Source organism: Ambystoma mexicanum, chromosome 12 (genome assembly GCF_040938575.1).
Source record: "Ambystoma mexicanum isolate Mex_15411 chromosome 12, UKY_AmexF1_1, whole genome shotgun sequence".
NCBI lineage: Eukaryota > Metazoa > Chordata > Amphibia > Caudata > Ambystomatidae > Ambystoma > Ambystoma mexicanum.
In genome coordinates this window covers 456103821-456127609 of record NC_090936.1, presented here as the reverse complement: position 1 = coordinate 456127609, position 23789 = coordinate 456103821, and the positions used below count along the sequence as shown (strand labels likewise).

General features: G+C 46.0%; 1 protein-coding gene across 2 annotated transcripts in view; it reads left to right on the top strand.

Annotated features, from left to right (window-relative positions):
* Window positions 1-9034: 9034 nt before the first annotated feature.
* Window positions 9035-23789, top strand: part of TUBA8 (tubulin alpha 8) — a 163877-nt gene continuing 149122 nt past the window's right edge. Inside the window, exon 1 of one of the 2 annotated variants that reach the window (XM_069628685.1) lies at window positions 9035-9488. In XM_069628685.1, the coding sequence (XP_069484786.1) occupies window positions 9486-9488 (3 nt within the window). In that variant the 5' untranslated portion in view covers window positions 9035-9485. Of the gene's footprint in view, window positions 9489-9941; window positions 10020-23789 lie in introns of those variants that run through there. The other variant, XM_069628686.1, reaches the window with a different exon arrangement.

Here is a 23789-nt window from a genome sequence, read left to right as displayed (position 1 = left end):
TATCTGCAGACATCTTACCCTTCGAGTCAGACATACAGTGCACAGAGGTCCAGCCCAAAGAGCCAGCCGTGTGTTACACATCACCTTTGAAAATACGGTATACGCCCAGTCAAGACCGGCGCCTCTACGGGAATCAGGTGAGCGTTACACTAACAGCTTCTTTCCAACTCATCCCATTAGCCCATGCACATCTAATGGCATCTTTCAGAATCCTATTGTATCTTTCTACTATACCATTGGTCTCTGGATGATAGACCGCACTAGTCACATGTTTAATCGATTTCTTCTCTAAAAATTCCTCCATCTCTCTCGATACAAAATGTGGACCATTGTCAGATAGAATAACTCCAGGATATCCTTCCCGACCACATACCTCTTCTATGAAGTTGATAATATTTTTGGTCGTAACACTAGGCATCATTTTCACTTCTGCCCATCTTGTTAAAATATCAATCATAACCACACAAAACGTTTGACTTCCTTCACTCCATATCGGACCCATTATATCAATCCCTACTTTCATCCATGGTCTACTCAGCACATCAGTCATAACCATCGTATACTCATTGCCCACACAACTCTTATCAGACTTATTGCAAAGGATACAGTTTCTTATGCTCCTCTCGATTTCCACATCACATCCCGGCCACCAGTACGTATTCCTTATCCGACACTTTATTTTGGAAATGCCTTGGTGGCCTTCATGTCCCAGCTCAATTATTTTATTCCTGACATCTTCAGGTGGAATCAATCTGTCTCCTCAAAACAAATATCCATCTTGTACACTCAGCTCGTCTCTGACACTCCATAATCCTTGCACATCTGCCTCCTTGATTTTATTGACAGGAACATGTCTCTTGTTTATATTTTCCATCATAAACTGCAATTTTACGTCTTTGTTCATGGCTCCCAACCATTCTTCCTTAGCAATGGCTGTATCCTGTAACATACATATAATTTCTTGTTGATGCTCATCACCTCCATTTCCACTCTCCTCTTGAACATTCGTAAACCTAGATAAACAGTCTGCAGCATAATTCCTCACTCCTGGAATATACTTAACCACTACATTGAACTCCTGCATTCTGTGAACCCATCTTCGTATCCTTGCTTACACTTTGTCCAAACCTTTGTTCATGAATAATTCCACAAGTGGTTTGTGATCTGTGTTTATCTCAAATTGTGTCCCTCGGACAAAACTTCTGAATTTGTCCACTGCCCACACAATAGCCAAGGCCTCCTTTTCAATAGTTGCATACACTTTTTCTGCTCCCTTTAACAGCCTTGAAGCAAATGCAATTACTTTCTCCTCTCCATCATGTAGTTGCGCCAATACTGCACCCAGACCCACATTACTGGCATCCGTTGTGATTATCGTACGCTGTCCTCTTATAAAGTTCTTCAATGCAGGAGCAGTCGTCAGAGCATTCTTTATATATTTGAATTCCTACTCACAATTTTCATTCCATTCATATTTAATATTCATCCTGGTGAGATCCCTCAATACAGCTGTGTGATCTGCAAATCCTCTCACATATTTAGAATAATACTCGGCCATTCCTAGGAATGTTCTCAATTGTTCCTTATTGCCCGGTGAAGCCATATTATTGATTGCAGACATCAAATCCGGCTTAGGTGTAATCCCTTGCTCCGAAATAACATGACCAAGATATTCAATTTCCTTCCTATGAATCTTCGACTTCTCTCTGCTCAATGTCATGCCCATCTTATGCAATTTTCTCAATGCACCATCCAGAATTCTATCATGTGCCACTTGGTCTTTCGCAAATGCAAGAATATCATCTTGAAAAAAAATAATGCCCTCATCACCATCAAAAATTCGATGCATGGTCTTCTGAAACACTGAAGTTGCCGATATAAGACCAAATGACATCCTCCTATACTGATATAAACCCTCCGGGGTTATAAATGCTGTCAGATGCCTTGAGTCTTTGTGCAATCTGATTTGGTGATATGCAGAGGTAAGGTCTAAAGTCGAAAACACTTTTGCCGACCCCATTGTTGATAGCAACTCTTGACTGTTGGGAAGTGGATGTCTCTCAGGAATGATGCACTTGTTTAGTTCTCTGAGATCGATACACACTCGAACCTTTCCAGAACTCTTCCTCACCACTACCAATGGTGATACCCATTCTGAAGCATCAATCCTTTCAATTATGCCTTGTTCTTCTAGTTTCTTCAATTCACTTTTGATCTCATCTCTCATGGCCAAGGGCACATTCCTCAGTTTCTGTGCAACTGGTTTGCAATTATTTCTGAGTTGTATCCTGTGCATAATCCCTTTCACACAGCCTATTTCGTCTTTGAACACTTCCTTCTTCACTGTTTCTATAGACATCTCTTTAGATTCAATCATATATATAGACTCCTCAGCACTGGCATCTAATCTGACCTTCAGCCATGCCTGATGCGTCCAGCTCAGTAAAGGCATTGTTCCCTTTCTTGACACATAGACCTTTCCTTTGGAAATTCTATCCTTAAAGGCTAGTTTCGCTTCGAACCATCCAACAACATCTATTTTCACACCACCATAAGCACTTGGATTAATGTCTGACTCATTAAGCCATCTTGGACCCATTCTTCTCCATATCTTCTCGGGCAGAAAAGTGTACTTTGCTCCTGAATCAGTCATCATTCTTACTGGAGCATCATTTATCATAATGATGGTTTTGGGACTCTCCAGTTCCATACCATTTGCAGTATCACTCACAGCAAAGACGCATTCTTCCTCTTCATATTCTTCTGGACCTCCAATCCAATTCATGCTTCCTTTATCAACTCTACAACATCTGGCCAAATGGCCTTTTCCATTGCAGTTTTTGCATATGATGTGGATAGCTGGGCAATCAGGGCTGTTAGCCAAGTGCATGGAACTGTCACACCTGAAGCATGTCCTGATCCTTCCTCTGCCCCTCTGGCTCATTTGACTCATTTGAGGTCGTCTATTGCTCACAAACCGTCCTCTGTTGTATGCCCCATATCCTCGTGCAAATCCTCTACTCCTTACATCATTGCTGTATCTATATGTATTTTGCATCCTGTGTTCCTCTTTCCGTTTCGCCACAGCATTTTGACTGATCGCATTATCAACTTTTGTCATTTGAATAGCATTGATAGCGTTTTCTGGCTTCAGAGTGGTACTCTTCACTCTGTCCTCTAGCGTCTTGACACAATTCTCCATGTGTTCAACTTCATTGGCTATGCGTAGCACCACCTCCAAATCCGGGTCATCTTCAGCCCATAGTCTCTCTCTAATTTTAGCGCTGTTACACTCCAGCATTAACTGATCCCTGAGCCTTTCATCTAGTTGTTGTCCGAATTTGCAATTCTTAGCTAATTTTCTCAGGACAGTTATAAATTGTTCCACACTCTCTCCATTCTCTTGCGACCTCTTGCCAAACTTATACCTTTCCAATATTGTACTCAGTTTCTTCTCATAGTGTTTATTCAATTTAGCAATGCATTTTTCGTATTCATTCATATCCCCTTCATCATCAGTTAAGTTCTGCAAGTCCTCATACTTCTCTTGTCCTGCCGGTCCCAAACAGTGAAGTAACAGTGATTTCTTTCTCTCCACACATAATTTGCTCCATAGACCACTGAAGCATAGTGCTCAAACGACTTCAACCATCTTTTCCATGGTAAGTTCGGTTCTCCAGCTTTAAGCAGAAACATGGCTGGTAGTGGGACAGTGTGTATTGCCATATTGCCAGCTACAGAATGGGCACCTGCTCCTCTGTTACTAATGATTGCTGCAGACCTCTTTGTTATTTAATTGCAAGGCTCTTCTTCTCCCACATCTAATACATTCCTTGTGTGTTTGGTGCGCAGATTCTTGAGTGTCACATATATCCCTATAATATAACTATTGTTAGCTCTTATTGCTTTATGTAGATACTGGGACGAGTAGGAGCAGGAGTGGATTGCCCGATCCTCATTTACAAGCAGATACTGGGACGAGTAGGAGCAGGAGCGGATTGCCTGATCCTCAATTACAATTATTCCCCTTTTTTTTTTTTAACTTAATATAAGCGTCATCACATGCGTTGTCTTCGTAAATAAAAATCGCTGCTTATTTTGAACATCTTCATGAAATAGGAGCTTATAATAGTTCACAGTGGCTGTAACTGTAACTGTAATCCGACTTAAGATGGCCGTCCTTGCGTGACGTGCGTCATGACGTTGCAGTTTCTTTTCTTTAATATGCCAAGCTTTCCTTACTGCTACGGGCTCGTGGCAAGCTCCGGAGGATGTTTACTTTCAATGAGCGGCTCGAGATGCAGCTCGAGATGCACACGTGCTAACAAGAACCGTGAGTTCAATTGGGCATAATATACATGTATTTCTACACGCAGAATATACATAGTAAATCGTTTGTATCATTCCCAACTATACATGAAGACAAAGGTCCTTTCACGCTCACCTGGAACTTCAGATTACTTGGCTCCCATCTGATAATTGCTCTCCAAAACTTCCTTGTCGCCAATGTAGCATCAAGGAGGAGGAGACAGTTGTATAAATGTAACTGGGATTTTATTAATACAAATAAGTAGAAGTATAGGTATTAAAAGGGGATAAATATATAGGGAGGCTCTGAAGGGGGATCCTCAGTCTCTCCAAACGTCCCTTGAATGTTCTCCCTTCTCCTTCCACATTCCCTTCTGGAATCCCTGTGGATTCCACATCAGTGCAGCAGATGTCACCATGCTACAGCAGGGACCTATTGAAAATAAACCATGTCTTGGCGCATAGCCGTATCAGACAATCTTTCTCTGCATGTTTATCAGCTGCATTTAATAATCTCAGAAGGCAGACCTGAATTATGCTGCCTTCTGCAAAAATGCTGTCTAGTGGTTCTTTCTGCACTTCACCATAAATGCGGTCATGCCATTCTGTGGTATTATTTGATGACCATGTCTCATGTGCATATAACTTTGCCTCCAGATATTGCACTAGTTCTGAGAATGTGGCTTCTATTTGAGACATTCTGAAATTCACTTTTAGTGTCACACTGCTATTATGAAATGGGTTCCCTCTAATGCACGGATGGTAGTGTGAGACACACTTGCCACGCCCAGTAGGTGCTGTATGATTACTTTACCGGCCTGCAACGCACCATATATATGTACTATATATATGTAGGATATTTTGTGTAGATTTGGGGTCTGGCAGTATTTTCTTACTGCCCAAAAATAAATAGTAATTTGGCGATGACTTATCTTTGCATTTAGTTTGGGTTTGGCCTTACCTCTTTTCAGTGACCATGTCTTGTTACACTATATTAGATAATTTAGTAATATACACTATTGGTGGTCATTTCTAGTGGTGAGCATAACTTTCCTGTTCTATTTATGGCTCCAACATACACAAAAGCTTCCTTATTCTTATACTATTCTTGTGATCTATAGAGAGCCTTGGACCTACATTCAGAAACACCACAATTTCACACAGAGCATCACCAATAACCTGTGGTGTTATCACTGATTTATCTACATCAGTGAACTGTGTTTCCATAGGCCTCATTACTGATTTATTACTGGTTCATGGACCCCCAGTAATCTATATTTTGTATTAGATTTCACCCAGACACCATGCACTGGGGAACACAGGCATACATCTATTTATCACCGCTAATTCTATCTATTATTTCATCCGCATGGAAAAATGACAAATGTACTACCTAAAAAGAAATCTTCCCCGTATCATAAAATCTATTCCAAATGCACCAAGAGAAAAACAAAAACTCTCTGCACGTTCTGCTTTTATATTGTGTGTTTTAGAAACAATTGCCATTCAAAATGACATTTTACCAATTACATCGTGTTGTTCTCTGTAATAAAAAACAAGAAAAGAAACAATACAAAAACAGAGCACCATTCACTTTGCAACATTATCATATGACAAATTAAATGCATAAGATTTCTTTTGCTTTGCTATCCAAACTGCCTAGCGTTTCTCGAACACATTCGCAAGCAATCGCATAAAAATAACCTCACTTCGAACTTGGCTGCTTACCAAATGATTTGTGGTTTTCTCCCCCAGATGATTTCCTTCAGAAGAGCGGCCCGTTCAGCAGGGGTTGCCTTCGTAATCTCAGTGTCTAAAGTGTGTGTGGCGAGAACAAAGGGTTCTCAAGCCAATGTTAAGACACCAAGATCATCTGTCTCTGGCGCCCAGCAAAAGCGATCTGATTTTCCTTCTGTCATTCTTTCCTCAGCAGAACTCTGCACCTGTCCCATTCTGCTTACATGGCATAACTGAAGATACACTTCCTTCCAATCATATCAGCAGAAAATGTATTCTGTTAACACCCTCATGTCCCAAACAATCGTAGCCTCAGATTATAATAACTGTATCTTTTTCGATTTCCTGCTGCCTTCCTGCCTTCTGCATTCAGCACAGCAAGAGAAAAGAAGAGAGAAAAATGCACTATTTAAAACGAATTTCAAAATATGTATTTTCACCTCACTTTGTACATGGGACCACATTATAATGTTTTTGAGTTAGCATTAGTGATTAGTACTTGTTAATTAAATCAGTCAGTTATATAAATAATATTCAATAATGTAGTCCTCTATGCATGAGGGAATCCAGAGAAAAAAAAATGATGCACCTTTACTCTCTGTAGAAAGAAAAAAATGATGCATTTTTACTCTCTGTATTTTATATTGGGCTTTGGCTGCATTATGAATTCCATACCTTGCATGCCTCCAGCCACCTATTCACCTGTTATACTGGCAACATAGGACTGGCTCTATGTGTATTTCACATTATTGCTGGTAACAAGATGCCAACACATTCAGTGAGTTGCTATAAACTTCAAGGCGCTATACTTCAAAGCACTATAAATTATACTACAGGTGGGAGGTGGGTTCCAAAAAGAAAATGTACAAAATAAATGTAAAAGTAAAGGCAAAAGTAAAGGGAAAGTAATGTGAAGTAAAGGGAAGTAGAGGGAAGTAAAGGAAGTAAGCAGAAAGGTAAAGTGGCAGGCTTAGGGCAGGAAGGGGCTAGCAAGCAAAAAGGTAGAAGTGTGCAAGGAAACAAGTTAGGTTGGGAAGGGGCAGAGGTCCAAAGGCACGGCAAAAGGGTATATCAGCTGAGAGAAGGTTGTAGAGGACATAAAGGTTGGAAACAAAGGAAACAGGGAATGGGGGAATAACGGGGGAGACCAGGGGAAACCCAGAGAGGCGGCGGGAAGCGGGATGAAAGGATAGAACCCAAGGATCAGGTGAGAGGTACAGATACCCGGGGATGCAAGGAAAGCATAGAAGAGGACAACGGTTCAGGGGACGATGGGGGAAGAAGCCAACTCCACAGGGGGGACAAAGGAAGAGGGAAGATTACAAGCCACCACAGAAGCGATAAGGGGGCAAGGGCAGGGCACACAGGGAACGTCAGGGCTGGAGCTACTTGGTAAGAATACAAGAAACCTGGGGAAATGGGCACTGGGTAAGATGTCAAGGCACCTAGGTAATGGTGAAGAGCGTAAGAGGTCCAGAGAACGGGGAAATGAGTAACAAGTCGAAGCACCTGGGGATAGGAGTAAGAGGAAAGAGCTCAAGGCACCTGGGAACGGGGAATGTATAAGAGGGCAGGAGACCTGGGGAACGAGTAAGAGGTTAGGCGCCTGGGGATAGGAGTAAGAGGTGTAAAAGACACTGGGGCAATGGGGAATTTTGTTAGTGGGCAGGAGACCTGGGAAATGAGGAACCGTGAAAGGGGACAAAGCACCTGAGCAATATGTAAATGTGTAAGAATTGTTAGTAACCTGCTGGTCGCAGGAGGAGACCACCTGGGGAAAGTACAAATGTATAAAGACACCAGCTCAGAGCAGAATCCTGATGTTACACTGCCGAAAGCGGAACACCTGTAAGTTACCTCCTGTCTAATAAAGCAGCTGTGGCCTTTTCCACCCACAATCGGAGTCCGGCTGACATTATTACTTTTTATTTATTTATTTGTAATGTATTGAGTTCTGGTCCTACTGTTTGAATACAGAAAGTGAAGCATTGCACATAGCACTATATAAAGTCTGTGTTTTATTAGGAACAAACTTGGTAATGTACAGTGAATGGTGTATTGGACAATTTTTACCCTCAGTGGGTTAATGCGTAATGTTCTTTCTGCTGCTAGTTGATTATTGGAACCCTATTTTGTTGCTAATTTGTACATACATCTGTGTTCTCTTTTAAATTGTCTAAACCCGATAGATCCGTTATAAGTATAAATTACGTGTATATGTTCCATGTCAAATATTCATGTATGTGTTTTTATGTATGTTTTAATGTATGGTTCTTATGCATGATTGTACTTGAGAAATGATGGGTTGTTTTATTAACTGATTGAATGATGTGTATGTATAGATTGATTTGTAAAAGTTCATTTATGAACTAAATACAAATAAATAAATAATTACGGGTGGGCAGGGGGCATGTGGGGCCAGAACCATGTAGCGACCAGCAAGGACAGAGAAGGAAGTGATACTCAAACAGGGACGAGAGGCCTAGTTTGGGCTGTTGCGGCTATGTGTTTGTGAGTTCGCAAGGTGCTGGCTTCCGCGCCACAAGCCGTGTGGGCCTATGCCTGGCTGCGATTTGGGGCAGTGCTTGAGCTGATACTATACGTACGTACTGCGTAGAGAAAAGGCGTCATGGACCGATGGACGCTTTTCGTGAGCCTTTGAACTAAAGGTACACGGTTCAAAAAACAAATGAATTAGTGGTAAGGCGTACCCATGATTTATAGTAGACTTCCACCTCTGGGTTAGATCTTATTTTCTAGACTGACCATGTATCATCTCTGCCCCTTCGAATTTAAAGTATATATTGTGTTTGTATAGCCAGGTGTTGAAGAAAAGACATTGTACAGGGTTATCTGATGAAACCATACATCTTTCTATGCGAATATAATGTGTGCGGTGTTTTCCCGTGAACGTGTGTGTCGTGTACCTGGGACCACCGACAGGTGTTTATTTTATGTATTGGCTGATGCAGGCGGGGTGAGTTGTGTGTTTATCTGGCTACAGTCTCCTGCCTGCCCCTGGTGTCGGGTGAGCGCCCGCTGCCCCCCATGCCCGGCGTGGCCCGGTCACCGTCTGCATTGTGATGAGGGCCTGTGATGAGGGGCTGCGTCCGGGACACGCCCCCCCCCCCATAGTTAGGGCCCAGTGCACCCTGCCAGAGACAGCACAAGCGGCTACCTGGGAGAAGAGTGTCGGCAGGGCAGGGGGGCACGGCGAGGAGCGTTAGCGAGACCCAGGGGAGCGTGCCGCCTGCAGACACACACAACGCAAGAAAAGAAATCTAGCATCACAAGCTCCCGGCGGCTGTAACCGATTTGAGTGACAGTTGCAGGTGCCTGTGAAAGGACACCACAAAGTGGGCCTTCCCTGTCTGTCACTCGGCTCAAACGCAGACACTTCAGCCGTCTTTCTGATCAGCAGCAGCCCGCCCAGGCTAACCATGGTAAGGGAGTGCCTCCACATTCTACCTGCAAGCCATGGGGTGAGAGGGGCAGGCGGGGGTGCAGGCGCAGAGGGATACAACAGGCGTAAACTGGGACAAGTGAGCGCTAACCCGGGTGCGGGAGCTCTCAGAGAGGGTCGGTGGATGGGGAGGGGGGTGGTGAGAAGAGTGTGGTGTACGGTGCTGGGTGTGGTTAGTTGAGGGGTAAAAGGGCTGGGTGCACTGTAAGGCAAAGGAGAAGCAGGCGAGAGGGATGGGGCCCGGTGTTTGGAACGGGCCGCCGCGGGGGCAGTGGGCGAGAGCCCGGCCTGCTGCTGCCGGCCGCCACATAGGTTTACTTATTACTCTATTTATAGATCTCTCACTGCACCGAGTACTGAAAGAGGGGTCGGGAATAGTCTCCCAGGGGAACACGGTGCATGGCTGGGAAAGAGGCGCGCGTCTAAGGGTCTAAGGGAAGGAGTAATCCTGGTGAACTGACTAGGAACAGCCCAGGTAGAAAACAAATCTGGGGCACTAATCAAAATCAAGGTAAAGCACCCGGCACTGCACTATCCGTGAGACAAATACCCTCAATTGTGGGGGAAATGAACGGTCCCGGGGTAAGCTCGGGGGCAACGCGGACAACCCATAGCGAGGCAGGTTCGAGTCCACGGCTCCCGCTTTAAAACGGGTCTCCGATTAACCGCGTTATAAAAGAACAATTCAAATTATATAATTAGACACACACAATGCGGGGGGGGGGGGTTCTAGGGGTGCGATCACTCGGGGGAAGATATGTGGAACGAGGCGCTAGAATTGTTGAGGGTTCTTGAAGGGAGACGTCGTAGGGAATAAAGACCAAACGGTGCTGAGAACGGAACCTTTAGAACAATCTAGTGAACATTCCAATACAAGACTAAAAGAATTACCGCGGGGTGTATCCAAGGGAAAGAAAGAGCAACACCGGGAAAGAAGCTTCTAAAAAAAAAAAAAAAGGGGGGCGATGCCGGTTGTGCTGGTGGGTTGGGTTGCGAGGCGCCGACCCGGGTATCATAGGTGTCTGGGACGCGTGGCATTGGGTGGCATTGCACGGGGGTATTGCATGGTTCTGGCACGGGGACGTTATTGCAAAAAGTGCAGGTTGCGGGTTGACCCATCTATGGAAGGGTGGCAAGGGTCTAATAACGCCAATACAAAAACTCAATGCACTGCTTCTATTCCATGAACATGACTGGATCGACATTGATTGTTATTACTCATGTGATAGTTAATGAATGCTGTGAACAACCCGTATACACATATGCAAAAAGCAACGACGGTGCCATTCTGTACGCAGTCTTGATTTTTTTTTTTTAAGTACACACTCCTATACAAACAATCTTCAGATATGCATAAACAAGTGACCATTGAATAGTTGCCAGGTCTGCCATCCAGCCATGGGCGTCATTTTAGGAGAGGACAGGGGTGTTTGTCCCCCACCCCCCCCAACTTTCATGACACACCATTTTGTCCCCATTCATTTGACTGGGGCAACCTCTTCAGATGTCATGTCGCCCCCCCTCCCCAAAATGTTCAGCAAAGTTACTCCACTGCATCCAGTAAACATTCTTGAACGTTTAACAAGTTGTAGATTTCCAGCAGCCGCATAGCTGAGCGCAGAATCATGGACAGCCCCAGCCGGTCCCCAGACTTCTGCCTTCCCGGCTCTTTTCTTAAGGTGTCTGGTATACGATTGTGAATTTTCTCAAAACCTCTTTCCCAGAGGAAATTCTCCTTCCCAAAGTTCCTTCCGTGTGGGGCGTCCACACTATACGCCCACAAATAAATAATAATACAGCTGTACTTAATCATAAAGAGTATTTACAGCACAATATGTATATTTAACACACCTCTGAAAATAGATTTTACTGCCTTCATTGCAGATACACAATCTCGACCTTGTTTGTTAGGTCTTTACGTACTTGGGCCCAACACTAGTTTCCAAGGCAATGCCAGACACTTCTATCGTCTTGCCCCCAAATGTTGTTTTTACACACATTAGTCCGCCCCTCCTCGATGTCTTGTCCCACTTAAAGCACTGGGTAGAGGGACCGGGTAGTTAATGACTGGTCAGCTAGAATCCAGATCTCAGAACGAGACACAATTAGACTTCTGTAGAGAGCTTAATGATCGATTCCTCCGGCTTCTAGAAACTATAATAATAATGCTATTACAACGGAACCGAATTCCAATTGGATGTATCAAACTTCAGAGGATGAAGGCGGGATTCAGTGCTTTTGGTATTCAGTTTTGAGCTCAAGTTGCATAGAGCTCGAAGTGAAATTCCATGAGTTTTCTCGCTGTTGGAATGCAAAGAGCAGTACAGAGAAAATGTGCTTAGTGTGGACATTCCCACCTCCCCCACCAACCTACTTAAGACATTAGTGTCCAGTGTTTAGGGCTGAGAAAGCCTGCTCTACATTGTACCCCTTAAAAGTTATTTTTCTCAAGTTTCTTCTCCTTAGGATTTTGTCTGTGAATTCCATCCAATGGATTGCCGATACCACCTACTGTTTACCACAGCCCACTATTCTAACTTTCCCCACTTTTCTTTATTAGAAATGTTCAACATGATCTGATTGTTCCTACTTGTGTTTATGTTTTGTTTCCTCTTTAACAGTCTGTATTGTTTTGAGCCTCATTCTCCAATCTTCTCGATTCTTCTATCACCACCATTCTTTGATTTTCATAGTCTTCCCATTCTAGCAAATAGTGTTATAGGGTCTGCTCCTCCTCAGTATGATATGATATGATATGATTTGGCATTTATAACGCGCCTATACACAAGTGTTTCAAGGCGCAACGAGGCAAGGGAGGGGAACAAAGGGAGGACGGACAGCGATCCTACTAGGCCAGGTATCATTCAGATCATGCAAGTGCGTGGGAAAGGGGCAGGGAGAGTGCAGTACATGGGAAAAGATAACAATAAGTAAGTAAACGGCCAGCATGTGACAAGTGCATGGGTAAGTGCGGGCATCAGGTGTCAAGGGCTGGTAGGGGGACTGTAGGGATACAGAAACAGTCCCCAAGTGCGGGGGTTGCCAGGTGGGCAGTGCAGGTGTGTGACGCTGGCGGGGGAAGGACTTGGGCCCGAGATCAGAGGGTGTCCAGGTAGCCAGTGCCGTTCTGGTTACAGCCAGGAGGTCAGCAGAGGAGAGGAGGAGAAAAAGCAGAAACAAAGAGAAAGGTTTTGAGGTGCTTCCGGAACCGGAGATGGTTCTCCTCAAGTTTAAGGGAGGCTGTTCCAGAGGGAGGCACCAGCCGAAAGAAAGAGATCTACCACCAACTCGTTGCTTGGAGAAGCGACTGACCCTGAGGGAGTTGGAGGTGGATGAGCGAAGAGCTCGAGAAGGAAGATATTTAGGAAGAGAGAGTTGAAGGTATTGAGGTCCCATGCCCCAGAAGGCCTCGTGGATGATCCAGAGTGCTTTGAACTTAATCCCCGCAGCCACTGGGAGCCAGTGCAGAGATTTCAGTCCTGGAGAGCTACGACCCCTGGGCTTGAGGCGAAGAACAAGTCTTGCAGTCCTGTTCTGGATAAGTTGCAGAGGGCAGAGAGTAGAAGCAGGCAGATTTAGAACGAGGCTGTTACAATAGTCCATCCTCGAGAGAACCAGAGCTCTGGAGACTGAGCTTCTGGGGGAAGGAGAGAAAAGGAAGAATACCTCTGAGGAGGTGCAGCTGATGTGTGAATTCTTAGAGAGGTCCGAGATGTGAGGAGAGAAGGAGAGTGTGGAGTTGAAGATGACCCGAGGATTTTAGCCTTGCAGGTGGGAGCAGGAAGAGGGCCAAGAGAGGCCGGACAGAGAGCTGCAGACAAGGAGGGAGTGGGTGCCGATGAGGAGAATCTCAGTCTTACTAGCATTAAGGCAGAGGTCATTGGCGGCACACCACTCCTGGATAGCAGACAGTCAGAGATGAGGGAAGGAGAGGAGGCCGAGGGTAGCCTGATAATGAGCTGGGTGTCATCTGCATAGCACTGAAAGTTGGGGCAGAGAGCAGCGATGCGGTGGGCAAGGAGTGCCAGGTATTGGTTGAACAGCCAGGAAGAGAGGTTAGACCCCTTGGAGACACCACAGGTAGAGAAAAAGATAGCAGAGATATGTTCAGTCACTATATTCTCCAGTTTCTTTTTTGCCTTTTTTATGCACATGTTGACTCTGCCTCGTGTGGCCTAATAGGAGTCGACTCTGAATTCTGTCTTGTAGTCCAGGTAGAGTTTTCTGTTTTCTCTTTTAACGTTTACCATTTTATGTATTGCATAAACTTGTCTCCCTTTGCTGCTGTCTGCCCATTGTTCTTGCCAATATCTCATCATTTCATTCTTTAATATATTATTTATTTTCTCTTGCCCTAAAGGTTTAGTATATATTCACCTCTTCTCATTTCATCCCCTTTTTGCTGCTACGACTCATATTTCATCATCCAATATACCCTAGTGACTTGGTATCAAGGTCAATTCTATTTCAAGCACCTTCTTTGTTTCTCCATTCTACCATTGAATAATGTCGAATATAATATCCTGTCTTTCACCGTTTTCCCTTTTATAGGAGTTACAGCGCTTAATGAGTCTAAACAAAGTACACTGCCCCGTCCCTTGTCTTCAGCCACTGTGTCTCACTTACACTTCCATCGTCATTGATTCTTTTCATTTTACAAACATCAAGACTTGGTATATTGTATGCTAGACCCAGGTGCCCTGATTTTAGACCCTTAGATCTTCCCCTCTGTCACCTTTCCTCTTTGCTGTACTGTCTGATAACTGAGTACAGCAATTGGTAAACCTATACCTCAATATCGGCAGCCTTATTAAATCCTTTTTATGTTCTCTGAATCTTGGTCAATGACATTCGTTGGGATTCTCTTTCCGTATTGGCACCCACATATTTTTCTTTTTTTCTCCCATTCTTTTTACTTATACACATGCCTCAATTTTGTTCCCAAGCTCTCCTTTTTGGTGTGGCTGTCACTTTGAGATTGTATCTGGGATTTAGCATCCTTTTCCTTATTTCTATTGGCCTTACCCCCCAACCTCCCCGTCAGCAATTAACATTGCTTGTACAGGAGACAATAACATTGCTCTTATACATACTTGTATAGCTTTAGCCTGAAAAGATGCTAGCTTCCTTTTCTGATGTAAAATAACAGACAATTACGCCAACATGGCTAACAAATATACTTCTCTCTCCAAAATGTATAGCCCACATTAGTACAATGATATGATATGATATGATATGATATGATATGATCGTTTATTTATATAGCGCCTATACACAATGTGTTTCAAAGCGCTTCAAGGCAAGGGAGGGAACAAGGGAAAATACAACCACATTCTTACAGACTATGAACAGTAAGGAAGTGAAATTAACTATCGTACTCGGCCTGACGACATTTCAGATAGTGCAAGAGCTAAGACATAGATAAAGAAGGGAGGGGGAGAGTGGGAAGGAAATGGAAACAGACAGGCGACTACCGTACTAGGCCTGACGACATTTCTGGTAGAGCCGGAGAAAAACAAAAGGTGAGGGAGAGGGGTGCAGAAAGGGAGGGGAGGAACAAAACAAGCGACTATCATACTAGACCTGACGACATTTCAGATAGTGCTGGAGGGGTGGTGGGGAGGGAAAAAACAGTAATGGGAGGGTGGAGGAAACAGACGAGGATGCTATCATATTAGGTCCAGGGATAATTCTGATAGAGTAAGTGCATAGAAGAAAGTAAGGGGAGGAGATAGGAAAAGGGAGAAGGGAAAGGAGGAGAGAAAAGAGAGTAAGCAGTCAAAAAGAGTGGAGAAGCAAGACTGGAGAGCGAATACAATTGCAGAAATCAGTAGTAACACATAATGTTGCAAGCCAGGATACAAGATGAAGATGGGAACAGCATGATTCAGGGCCACCATGAGTACAAGATGCAAAGGAAGTCCAGCATGAGAGTTGAGAAAGAATGACGCACCGTGAATGAATGAAGTCCATAAAAGTCAAATCCAGCATTGGCCACAAGACAGTGATGTTGAAGGAAGGCACCAGGTGCGCGGGGCTTGTGAAGTGGTGAAAAAGAGCAGCAGGCAGGAAGGTACCAGGTGGGTGGGGCTTAGGCTAGGTGACCTAGATCCACTTGCACCTGCTCCCCCTTCTGCAAAGGAAAAGAAGCTGGAGGGCTCCTTAAGTAGGGAAACACAGCGGCAAGCAGGAAGGCACCAGGTGGGCGTGGCTTGCTAAGTGTTGAAAATGAGCGGGAAGCAGGAAGGCACCAGTTGGGCGGGGCTTGCTAAGTGGTGAAAAAGAGCGGCAGGCAGGAAGGCACCAGGTGGGCGGGGCTTGGGCCAGGTGACTTAGATCCACTTGCACCTGCTCCCCATCTGCAAAGGAAAACAAGCTGGAGGGCTCCTTAAGTAGGGAAACAGAGCGGCAAGCAGGAAGGCACCAGATGAGTGTGGCTTGCTAAGTGGCGAAAAAGAGCGGGAAGGCACCAGGTGGGCAGGGCTTGCTAAGTGGTGAAAAAGAGCGGCAAGCAGGAAGGCACCAGTTTGGTCTGGTTTGGTAGACCCACATGGAAGCAGAGGTACTGGGTGAAAACGAAGGAAAGATGTAGACAGGAGTAAGCAGGCGTTTAGTATCAGCTTTTTTCTATAGCTAATAAGCATAATAAAATTTAAATAGACACAGCATAACTCAATGTCCCTCCTCCTCAACAAATTGCAAATCCAACACTGAAATACCAAATGCCTCCCACGTCCCTCCACACCCCCTTACACATTTACTCCAGAATGTCCCCATCGCTTGCTGGATCAAACAGGCTCAAAGCTGAAGCATTGCCTCAGTTAGATTCTGTTCCCTCCGATCTACCTGGCTCTCCACTTGTACCATACCAAGCCGTATCCTCCCCCCAAGCCCTTCCTCGTAGTAGCAGAACCTCTGCCCCTCCTGCTGCCTCTTTAGGAAAAGGTCCCTCCAATGCACAGAGTGCAATACAATGTTAACTCTACCCTGCAACACTATAGAGGATATCCAGAGGGTATCCAGTGTTTGCGCACAGGGGGTCTGTTCAGAGTCAATCTGAGTAACACATGATTTAGAGTAGATTACCATGAATGTAATGTTGTATTGAGTAGCAGAGTGAATAGGGAACAGAGTTGGTTAATTAGGAAGTGATATCTATGGAGCTAACAGAGAACTCAATTCAATAGACTTGCGTGCACACTGGAACAATCGGAAGGGCCGATATTGTCCATGGCGGAGCACATGAATCCCACTGCTCTATTACCTCAGTACCCATAGAGTTTCCCCGGTGGCCCTTGTTAGGACTACAGCCCTCTATTAGGCAGTAGCCGCCCTTACCCGCACAGCCTTCCATGTCCCCTCCCAGCCACTAAGGAATAGCGGAGAGGCCCTCTGGTCTATCTTCCTTATCCTGCTATCCAAGTAGCTTGATCCAAAAGGGCGGTCCAGGACAGAACTGTGAAAAACCCTTTCATTTCTCTGTGGCTCTGCCAATTGGGTGTAGCAGTATCTGCCTATTATACCGGCCATCTCTGACTTATCCTGGCATTTTTGGCACCCTTCCATGCCAGTTGCAACCATCAAGGATCGGGCCGATAACTTGGGCTGCCGGGCCGTTATCCCCTGTTCCAGCTCAAGGAACAGGAGATTAACGCCATGTTGATTTGCGGTATGTGCCTTCTCTATGCATTGATATCACAGCCCACAGCGCCTTTGCATTCACACAGGCCACTTCTTGATGGTGATGCACACCAGAGCTCCTTTAGGGCCGAATAACCCCCCCCCACCCCGTCAAAGCCAGGAGCATGCCTTCAGCCCCACAAGAGCGTCCACCTCCACTAACATTTCCTGGTTTTGGAGGTCAGTTCCCCAGATGCTTCCAAGGCTTAGGGCATTCTTCTGCAATGTATCCCTTTTAGAACAGGTCCAATACAATGAGCCAAAGCTGCTTCAACAGACCTTCACACAATCTCATCCACAATAATGCTAGTGGACCACAGACATACCCCCACCAGTCACGCTCCAAATGTGGACGGGAGATGCAAAAAAGGCCACAGCTATGCTAAAGAAATAAAATAAAATGCTTCAATCGAAGAACCAACAATGCACAGAGTAATGAAGCACTCACTTAGCACAACATACCGAGAAAGCCTGAGGCGAGCTCTGGGTTCTTGACACATATAAAATAGCCCCATGCCTGACCCTGAGCACCACAGGTTAAGACATAGTTATACAGCTTTTTTTTTTTACTAGGCCAGTTTCTTCTCTTGGTTGAATTGTACCCTTTTGCCCCACACACATTTAGTCCTGGAAGAGTGAGATTTCGAATCTCTGCTCTCCCCATTAAATGGGACTTTCCTCTCTGGGTATTTTGCTGCACCCCGTGCGTCTCAGCAGTTTGATAATAAATGGCCCTGCCTTGTCTTTTTTTATGGCCCCAATGTGTATGGAGTAGGGTGCTAAAACCAGAAGCTTTAACTCCTATTTGGATAGCAGGAACTCCTGCAGTGTTCCTGCTATCCAAATATCTGCAATGTGTCCCACCGCCTTTGATTTTTCTCTGCTGAAATTGTATTAATGTAAACCATCCTGTGGGCTTTCAGGACATCATTAGCGGTTCTCAGCTTGGCCAACTGATCCTCCAAAGCAGAGATTCAGGTCCCATTCTCTCCTACTCCACCAAACAAGTTATGTTACGTCTCATCGGTATCATCCATCTTGCTTTTTAGTGAAGTAACTTTACCCGAGGGTCTTTGTAACATCAACATATACCTATCCCGCATGTCCTGGTTCAGGCATTTGTACTTTGTTATGTTATTAGGTATTTTTGTATAGGGCTCTATATATCATTGGTATGACCTCAAAGCGCTGGTAGGTTGAACGGCCTCGGGGACCGTAGTCCAGGTCCGTTTAAAGAGTAGGGTGTTGTAGCGTGCTTGGATGCACCAGTTATGTGTGCAGCTGATGTAATTGCCTGATGGTAGCTGCATCCTAGCATTAGGTGTGGTGTTATTGATATTGGTTGAATGTGTGCAGTCTATGGGGTATAGCTTCGTTTTATTAGAATGATGGGGTGATCATAGAGTAATGTTCGTATGTGAGCAGCTAGGCCGAATTGATCAAGGGGTGTAGCTGCACTCTAATTGTGTGATGGTGTAGAGATAGAGAGTAAGCATAGTGATATGGGAGGTGAGTGTTTGCTTGGAGTTATGATCTAAGGAGATCGGTATTCCGCATTTCAGGACATGCGGTTGCTTATAGCCAATTAATGAGCGTATTCGGTGATAACATTGTTTGGAATTTCATTGATCATTAGTCATCAGGTTGCTAGGGTTCAATCGCTTCGGATGGTCCTTGATGGTTATTACAGAAGGAGTCACGTTTTTAGAGTTTTGCAGAATGTCATATAGTCTTGGGTATGTCGAATATGAGGGGGGAGCTAGTTCCACAGAGTTGGGGCCGAGGTTGAGAAGGTGGATCCTCCAATCCTGACAGAGTTAGAGGTTGGAATCATTAGAAGGAGGGCAGTGCTTGATCTTAGGGTGTGGGATGGGAGGTATGGCTTTACCTTTTCTTGTAGGTATAATGGGCCGGTCTTGTGCACTGCTCGGTGAGTGATTAATAGGGTCTTGAAGTTGGCCCTTCGTCCAACTGGAAGCCAGTGGAGGGTTCGGAGAGCTGGTGAGATGTGGTCTCTTTGACCCAGGGCAAGGAGCAGTTTTGCAGCAGCGTTTTGGGCTCTTTGGAGTTTGTTGAGTTGGTGTGCCGGGCCTCCTAGTTATAGGGAGTTGGAATAGTCCAGTCTCGACATCACAATAGACATAACTGCAGCAAGTCTGTCCGGTAGGAGGGGTAGGGAAAAATGCATCTGAGAAGTTTGAGGTGGTAGTGACAGCATTTCGACACATTGTTGATCTGACAGGAGAAGGGTCATGCCTGAGTCCATTGTGCAGCCTAGGTTTCTCACTGTATCAGAGGGGCGGGGGCGAGGGACGGGGGCCTTGGGAGCGGATGAGGTGGAAGGGCAGTATCACACCATGATTTCAGTTTTAGCAGGGTTCAAAAGGAGGTGGTTTATTGTCATCCATCGATCAGTATCGCAGAGACAGGCTTAAAGGTCGGGAAGGGGGTTGGTGTTTGACTTGGGAATTCTCAGGATAATTTGGGTATCGTCAGCATAGTTGTAACAGGAGATGTTGTGCATGAGGATGATTACTGGTAGAGTGGTGATATAGAGGTTGAACAGGAGAGCAGACAGGCATGCGCCTTGGGGTACTCCAGTGTACACCGAGCACACAGTTGAGACATAGGGGGAGAGGAGTGTTATTTGTTTCCTTTTGCTGAGGAAGGAAATGATCCATTTGAGCACAGTGCCACAGATTCTTAGGGAATGAAGGTGGTCATGGAGGATTGAGTGGTTAACCGTGTCAAAGACTGCGCAGAGATCGAGGAGAATACATTCTGCGCAACCTTCAGAGTCTGCAGTGACCTTGAGATCATCCAGGATCGATATCAGAGTGGTTTCAGTTCTATGTCGTGGTCTGAAGCCTGATTGTGCGGGGTCGAGGAGGCAGTTGGATTCTGCAAACAAGTTCAGCCAGCAGTATGCACTCCGGTCAATGAGTTTCGCAAGAAATCTGGTGTTGGAGATATGTCTGTAATTATTGGGGTCAAGCGGGTCCAGGGATGCCTTTTTTAGAAGTGACTTGACATGCGCTATTTTAAAGGCATCAGGGAAGATTCCAGAGGTGAGGGATTCATTTAGAATGGCTCTTGCATGTTCCCTTGTACAGGTATATGAGAATATTTCTTTCAAGACAGAGGCTGGGCAGGGATTGAGGGGCGACCCGGAGGGTTTGCTGGCTGATAGTAGGTCAAGGAACTCGTCTCTGGAGATGGGTTTGAAGGAGTCGAAGGTAGGGATATTGGGGGTTGGGGCAATGGGATCAGGAGGGGTCGGTGATGGGGGGAGAGGAAGGACAGTTTGGTGTTAAGGGAGGTTTTGAGAATGGGTCATATGATTTCTTTGTGGTATTCTTAAGGGCAATGTAAGTAGGTAGGGATGTCTGAGTGGTCAGATAAGAAACAAAACGAGGGTGGTGTCATAGTCAGTAGCCCTGAAAGTAGTCAATACACAATCCATCAGTGTAGAGAGAGTGCATTCATTGCACCCAGAACTAACATAGATCTGGAGTAATGTGGATTGTCAAGCCCCCATAAATACAGAAATGTGCACAGCTTGGAAGTGTGGTTGCTATATACTGAAGAGAAATGCTTAACAAACACAATGTTTGAGGATGGTGGCCTGTAGATCACAATGTCAAAAGACATTTAGGATGAAGTGGAGCATTTTACATAAAGCGCCCCTGTGTCGCCATTCGCTGTAGTCACAAGATGTTTAGCTAAAGTAAACTCCTTTTAGGGTAAAGTTACTCCACATTCAAATCTTAAAGCCTTGTACTGCCAAAGAATCTTATAATTTGGGTGCAGGTGTAGTTCGACTTGCACACTGGAATTGTTTTTGTTAAGTCAAGTTTCTGTTATGCACATAAAGTTTAAGTTGAGATATAACATTAGATCAAGTAGAAACATTCTGTTTGTAGGCACTGTTGTGGTGCGCTGTATGCGCACACCGATGCCTCTGAACCCCTCCCTGTTACAGACTGCACAGGACACGTCTTCACAGTTCGGGCTCCCCGGTCGCTCTGCACGATCCAGGAATGCCCCCTTTATTTGTAGTGCACGCTGCGGAGTGCAACGTCACTCCACTGCGTGCGTACGGCCCTTAAAGGGGCAGCATCACACTCCTCCTTTTTCATATCAAAACAAACAATGAACATAGGATACTTAACATTTCTAACAACTACCTTCACTGCACACAAAAACCCTGGAGCCCCTTTAAATAGCAGCCACTCGGGTCCCCGAGACATTCAGGGCTCCCACTCACAACATTGCTCCAACACAAAGTCCGTGAGACGGGCAGGTTTACCTCGCCCAGTCCTCCGGGGGTACCTCCTGCTACTATCTCCGCTCGGAGTTCCTTCACCCACTGGCTCCCTCGCCGGTGATCCGGGAAGTCTGGGTGAACACCCCTTCATCAGGAACTTCCATTGCCGGCCCACTGGGCGCAGGACCAGTTCTTGCCTCAGTCCATGGCTCTCCTAAGTGCTTAAACAAACTTACATTGCGTGTCACAGCGGTGTTTCCGTCAGACCATCAACCCCTTTACCACCACAACATCAAGCGGCGCCGGCTCATAAGTCAGCAACAGTTTTCCTTGGGATTGCCGGTTCCGTACCAGTACCTCATCTCCGGGCACCAGCCTCTGCGGCTTCAGTCCTCTCCAAATGTTCTCTTGCATCCCGAAGCCCTTCTTTGAAGCATCATCCCAGTTGTGGATGGATGCACCCTGCCATCTCCATTGCAAACCACGAGGCGTTTGCTAGTTCCAAGATGGCCGACCGTTTTTCTGCAGCTACTCCTCCTACACTCCCTCACTCAGCTGCCCCATTATTGGCTGGAGTCCTCCTCAAGGCAGCCTATCCAGCACCGGCAGGCGTTTAGCCGGCACCGAAATCAAAGGCACCGAAATCAAAGGCACCGAAATCAAAGGCACCGAAATCAAAGGCACCGAAATCAAAGGCTGAGTCCTGTCTTCAGCCTGCGCAGCCGCTACGGACCCTTCCGAGGAGCAGGAGCTCCATCAGCACTGCAGGAGCAGTGCCCTCGGTGTCTCGTTGAGCGGAGATACTCGCCACCTTGAAAGGTAGGCCTGCGGGCTTATTACACACCTTCTGAGGATTTTTGCGCGCTACGGAGCAATCGCGCTGAATATGCGCCCTTCACTCCAATTCACTACCGCTTGCATCCCGAAGCCCTTCTTTGAAGCATCATCCCAGTTGTGGATGGATGCACCCTGCCATCTCCATTGCAAACCACGAGGCGTTTGCTAGTTCCAAGATGGCCGACCGTTTTTCTGCAGCTACTCCTCCTACACTCCCTCACTCAGCTGCCCCATTATTGGCTGGAGTTCTCCTCAAGGCAGCCTATCCAGCACCGGCAGGCATTTAGCCGGCCCCGAAATCGAAGGCACCGAAATCGAAGGCACCGAAATCAAAGGCACCGAAATCAAAGGCACCGAAATCAAAGGCACCGAAATCAAAGGCACCGAAATCAAAGGCACCGAAATCAAAGGCACCGAAATCAAAGGCACCGAAATCAAAGGCTGAGTCCTGTCTTCAGCCTGCGCAGCCGCTACGGACCCTTCCGAGGAGCAGGAGCTCCATCAGCACTGCAGGAGCAGTGCCCTCGGTGTCTCGTTGAGCGGAGATACTCGCCACCTTGAAAGGTAGGCCTGCGGGCTTATTACACACCTTCTGAGGATTTTTGCACGCTACGGAGCAATCGCGCTGAATATGCGCCCTACACTCCAATTCACTACCGCTTGCATCCCGAAGCCCTTCTTTGAAGCATCATCCCCGTTGTGGATGGATGCACCCTGCCATCTCCATTGCAAACCACGAGGCGTTTGCTAGTTCCAAGATGGCCGACCGTTTTTCTGCAGCTACTCCTCCTACACTCCCTCACTCAGCTGCCCCATTATTGGCTGGAGTTCTCCTCAAGGCAGCCTATCCAGCACCGGCAGGCGTTTAGCCGGCCCCGAACTCGAAGGCACCGAAATCAAAGGCTGAGTCCTGTCTGCAGCCTTCCTCGCCGTTCGCCTATAATCTATGCCCGTTGCGTACACCGCAGATATCATGGTGGAACTCACTGGATGATTCAGTCTGCACACGCCGACGCCGATCTACTTCGCAGAGGCGGTCACCTTGCCTCGCTACATTAAGACTCTTTATCACCATATGCATAGTCCGTTCGTTAGACTCAGCCAATACCACGCAGGATCGTGGCACTTCCTGCTATTGTGCACATTCCCTGTTTAATGCCTCCTACCAGCCGCAATATTGATAGACACACACCTCCTGTCTAGCTTCCATGTGTGCCTCTAATTGCCGCATTCAGTATATATAGCTGGTCCTCTGGCCTCATTGCCTCATTGCCTCATTGCCTCATTGCAAATATTCTAATCTAGGTGTCCCCTAGGGTATGCACTTCTGAACTTGAACCTCTATTCTCTGGCACCACTGCAATATTCAATTCTAGGTCGCCTGATGCTACTATGCAACGGTGTTGTGCCCTATGGTCGCGTAGAGACCACTGTGCTATTGTGTTGTGCCCCATGGTGGCTTAGAGACCACTGTGCTATTGTGTTGTGCCCTATGGT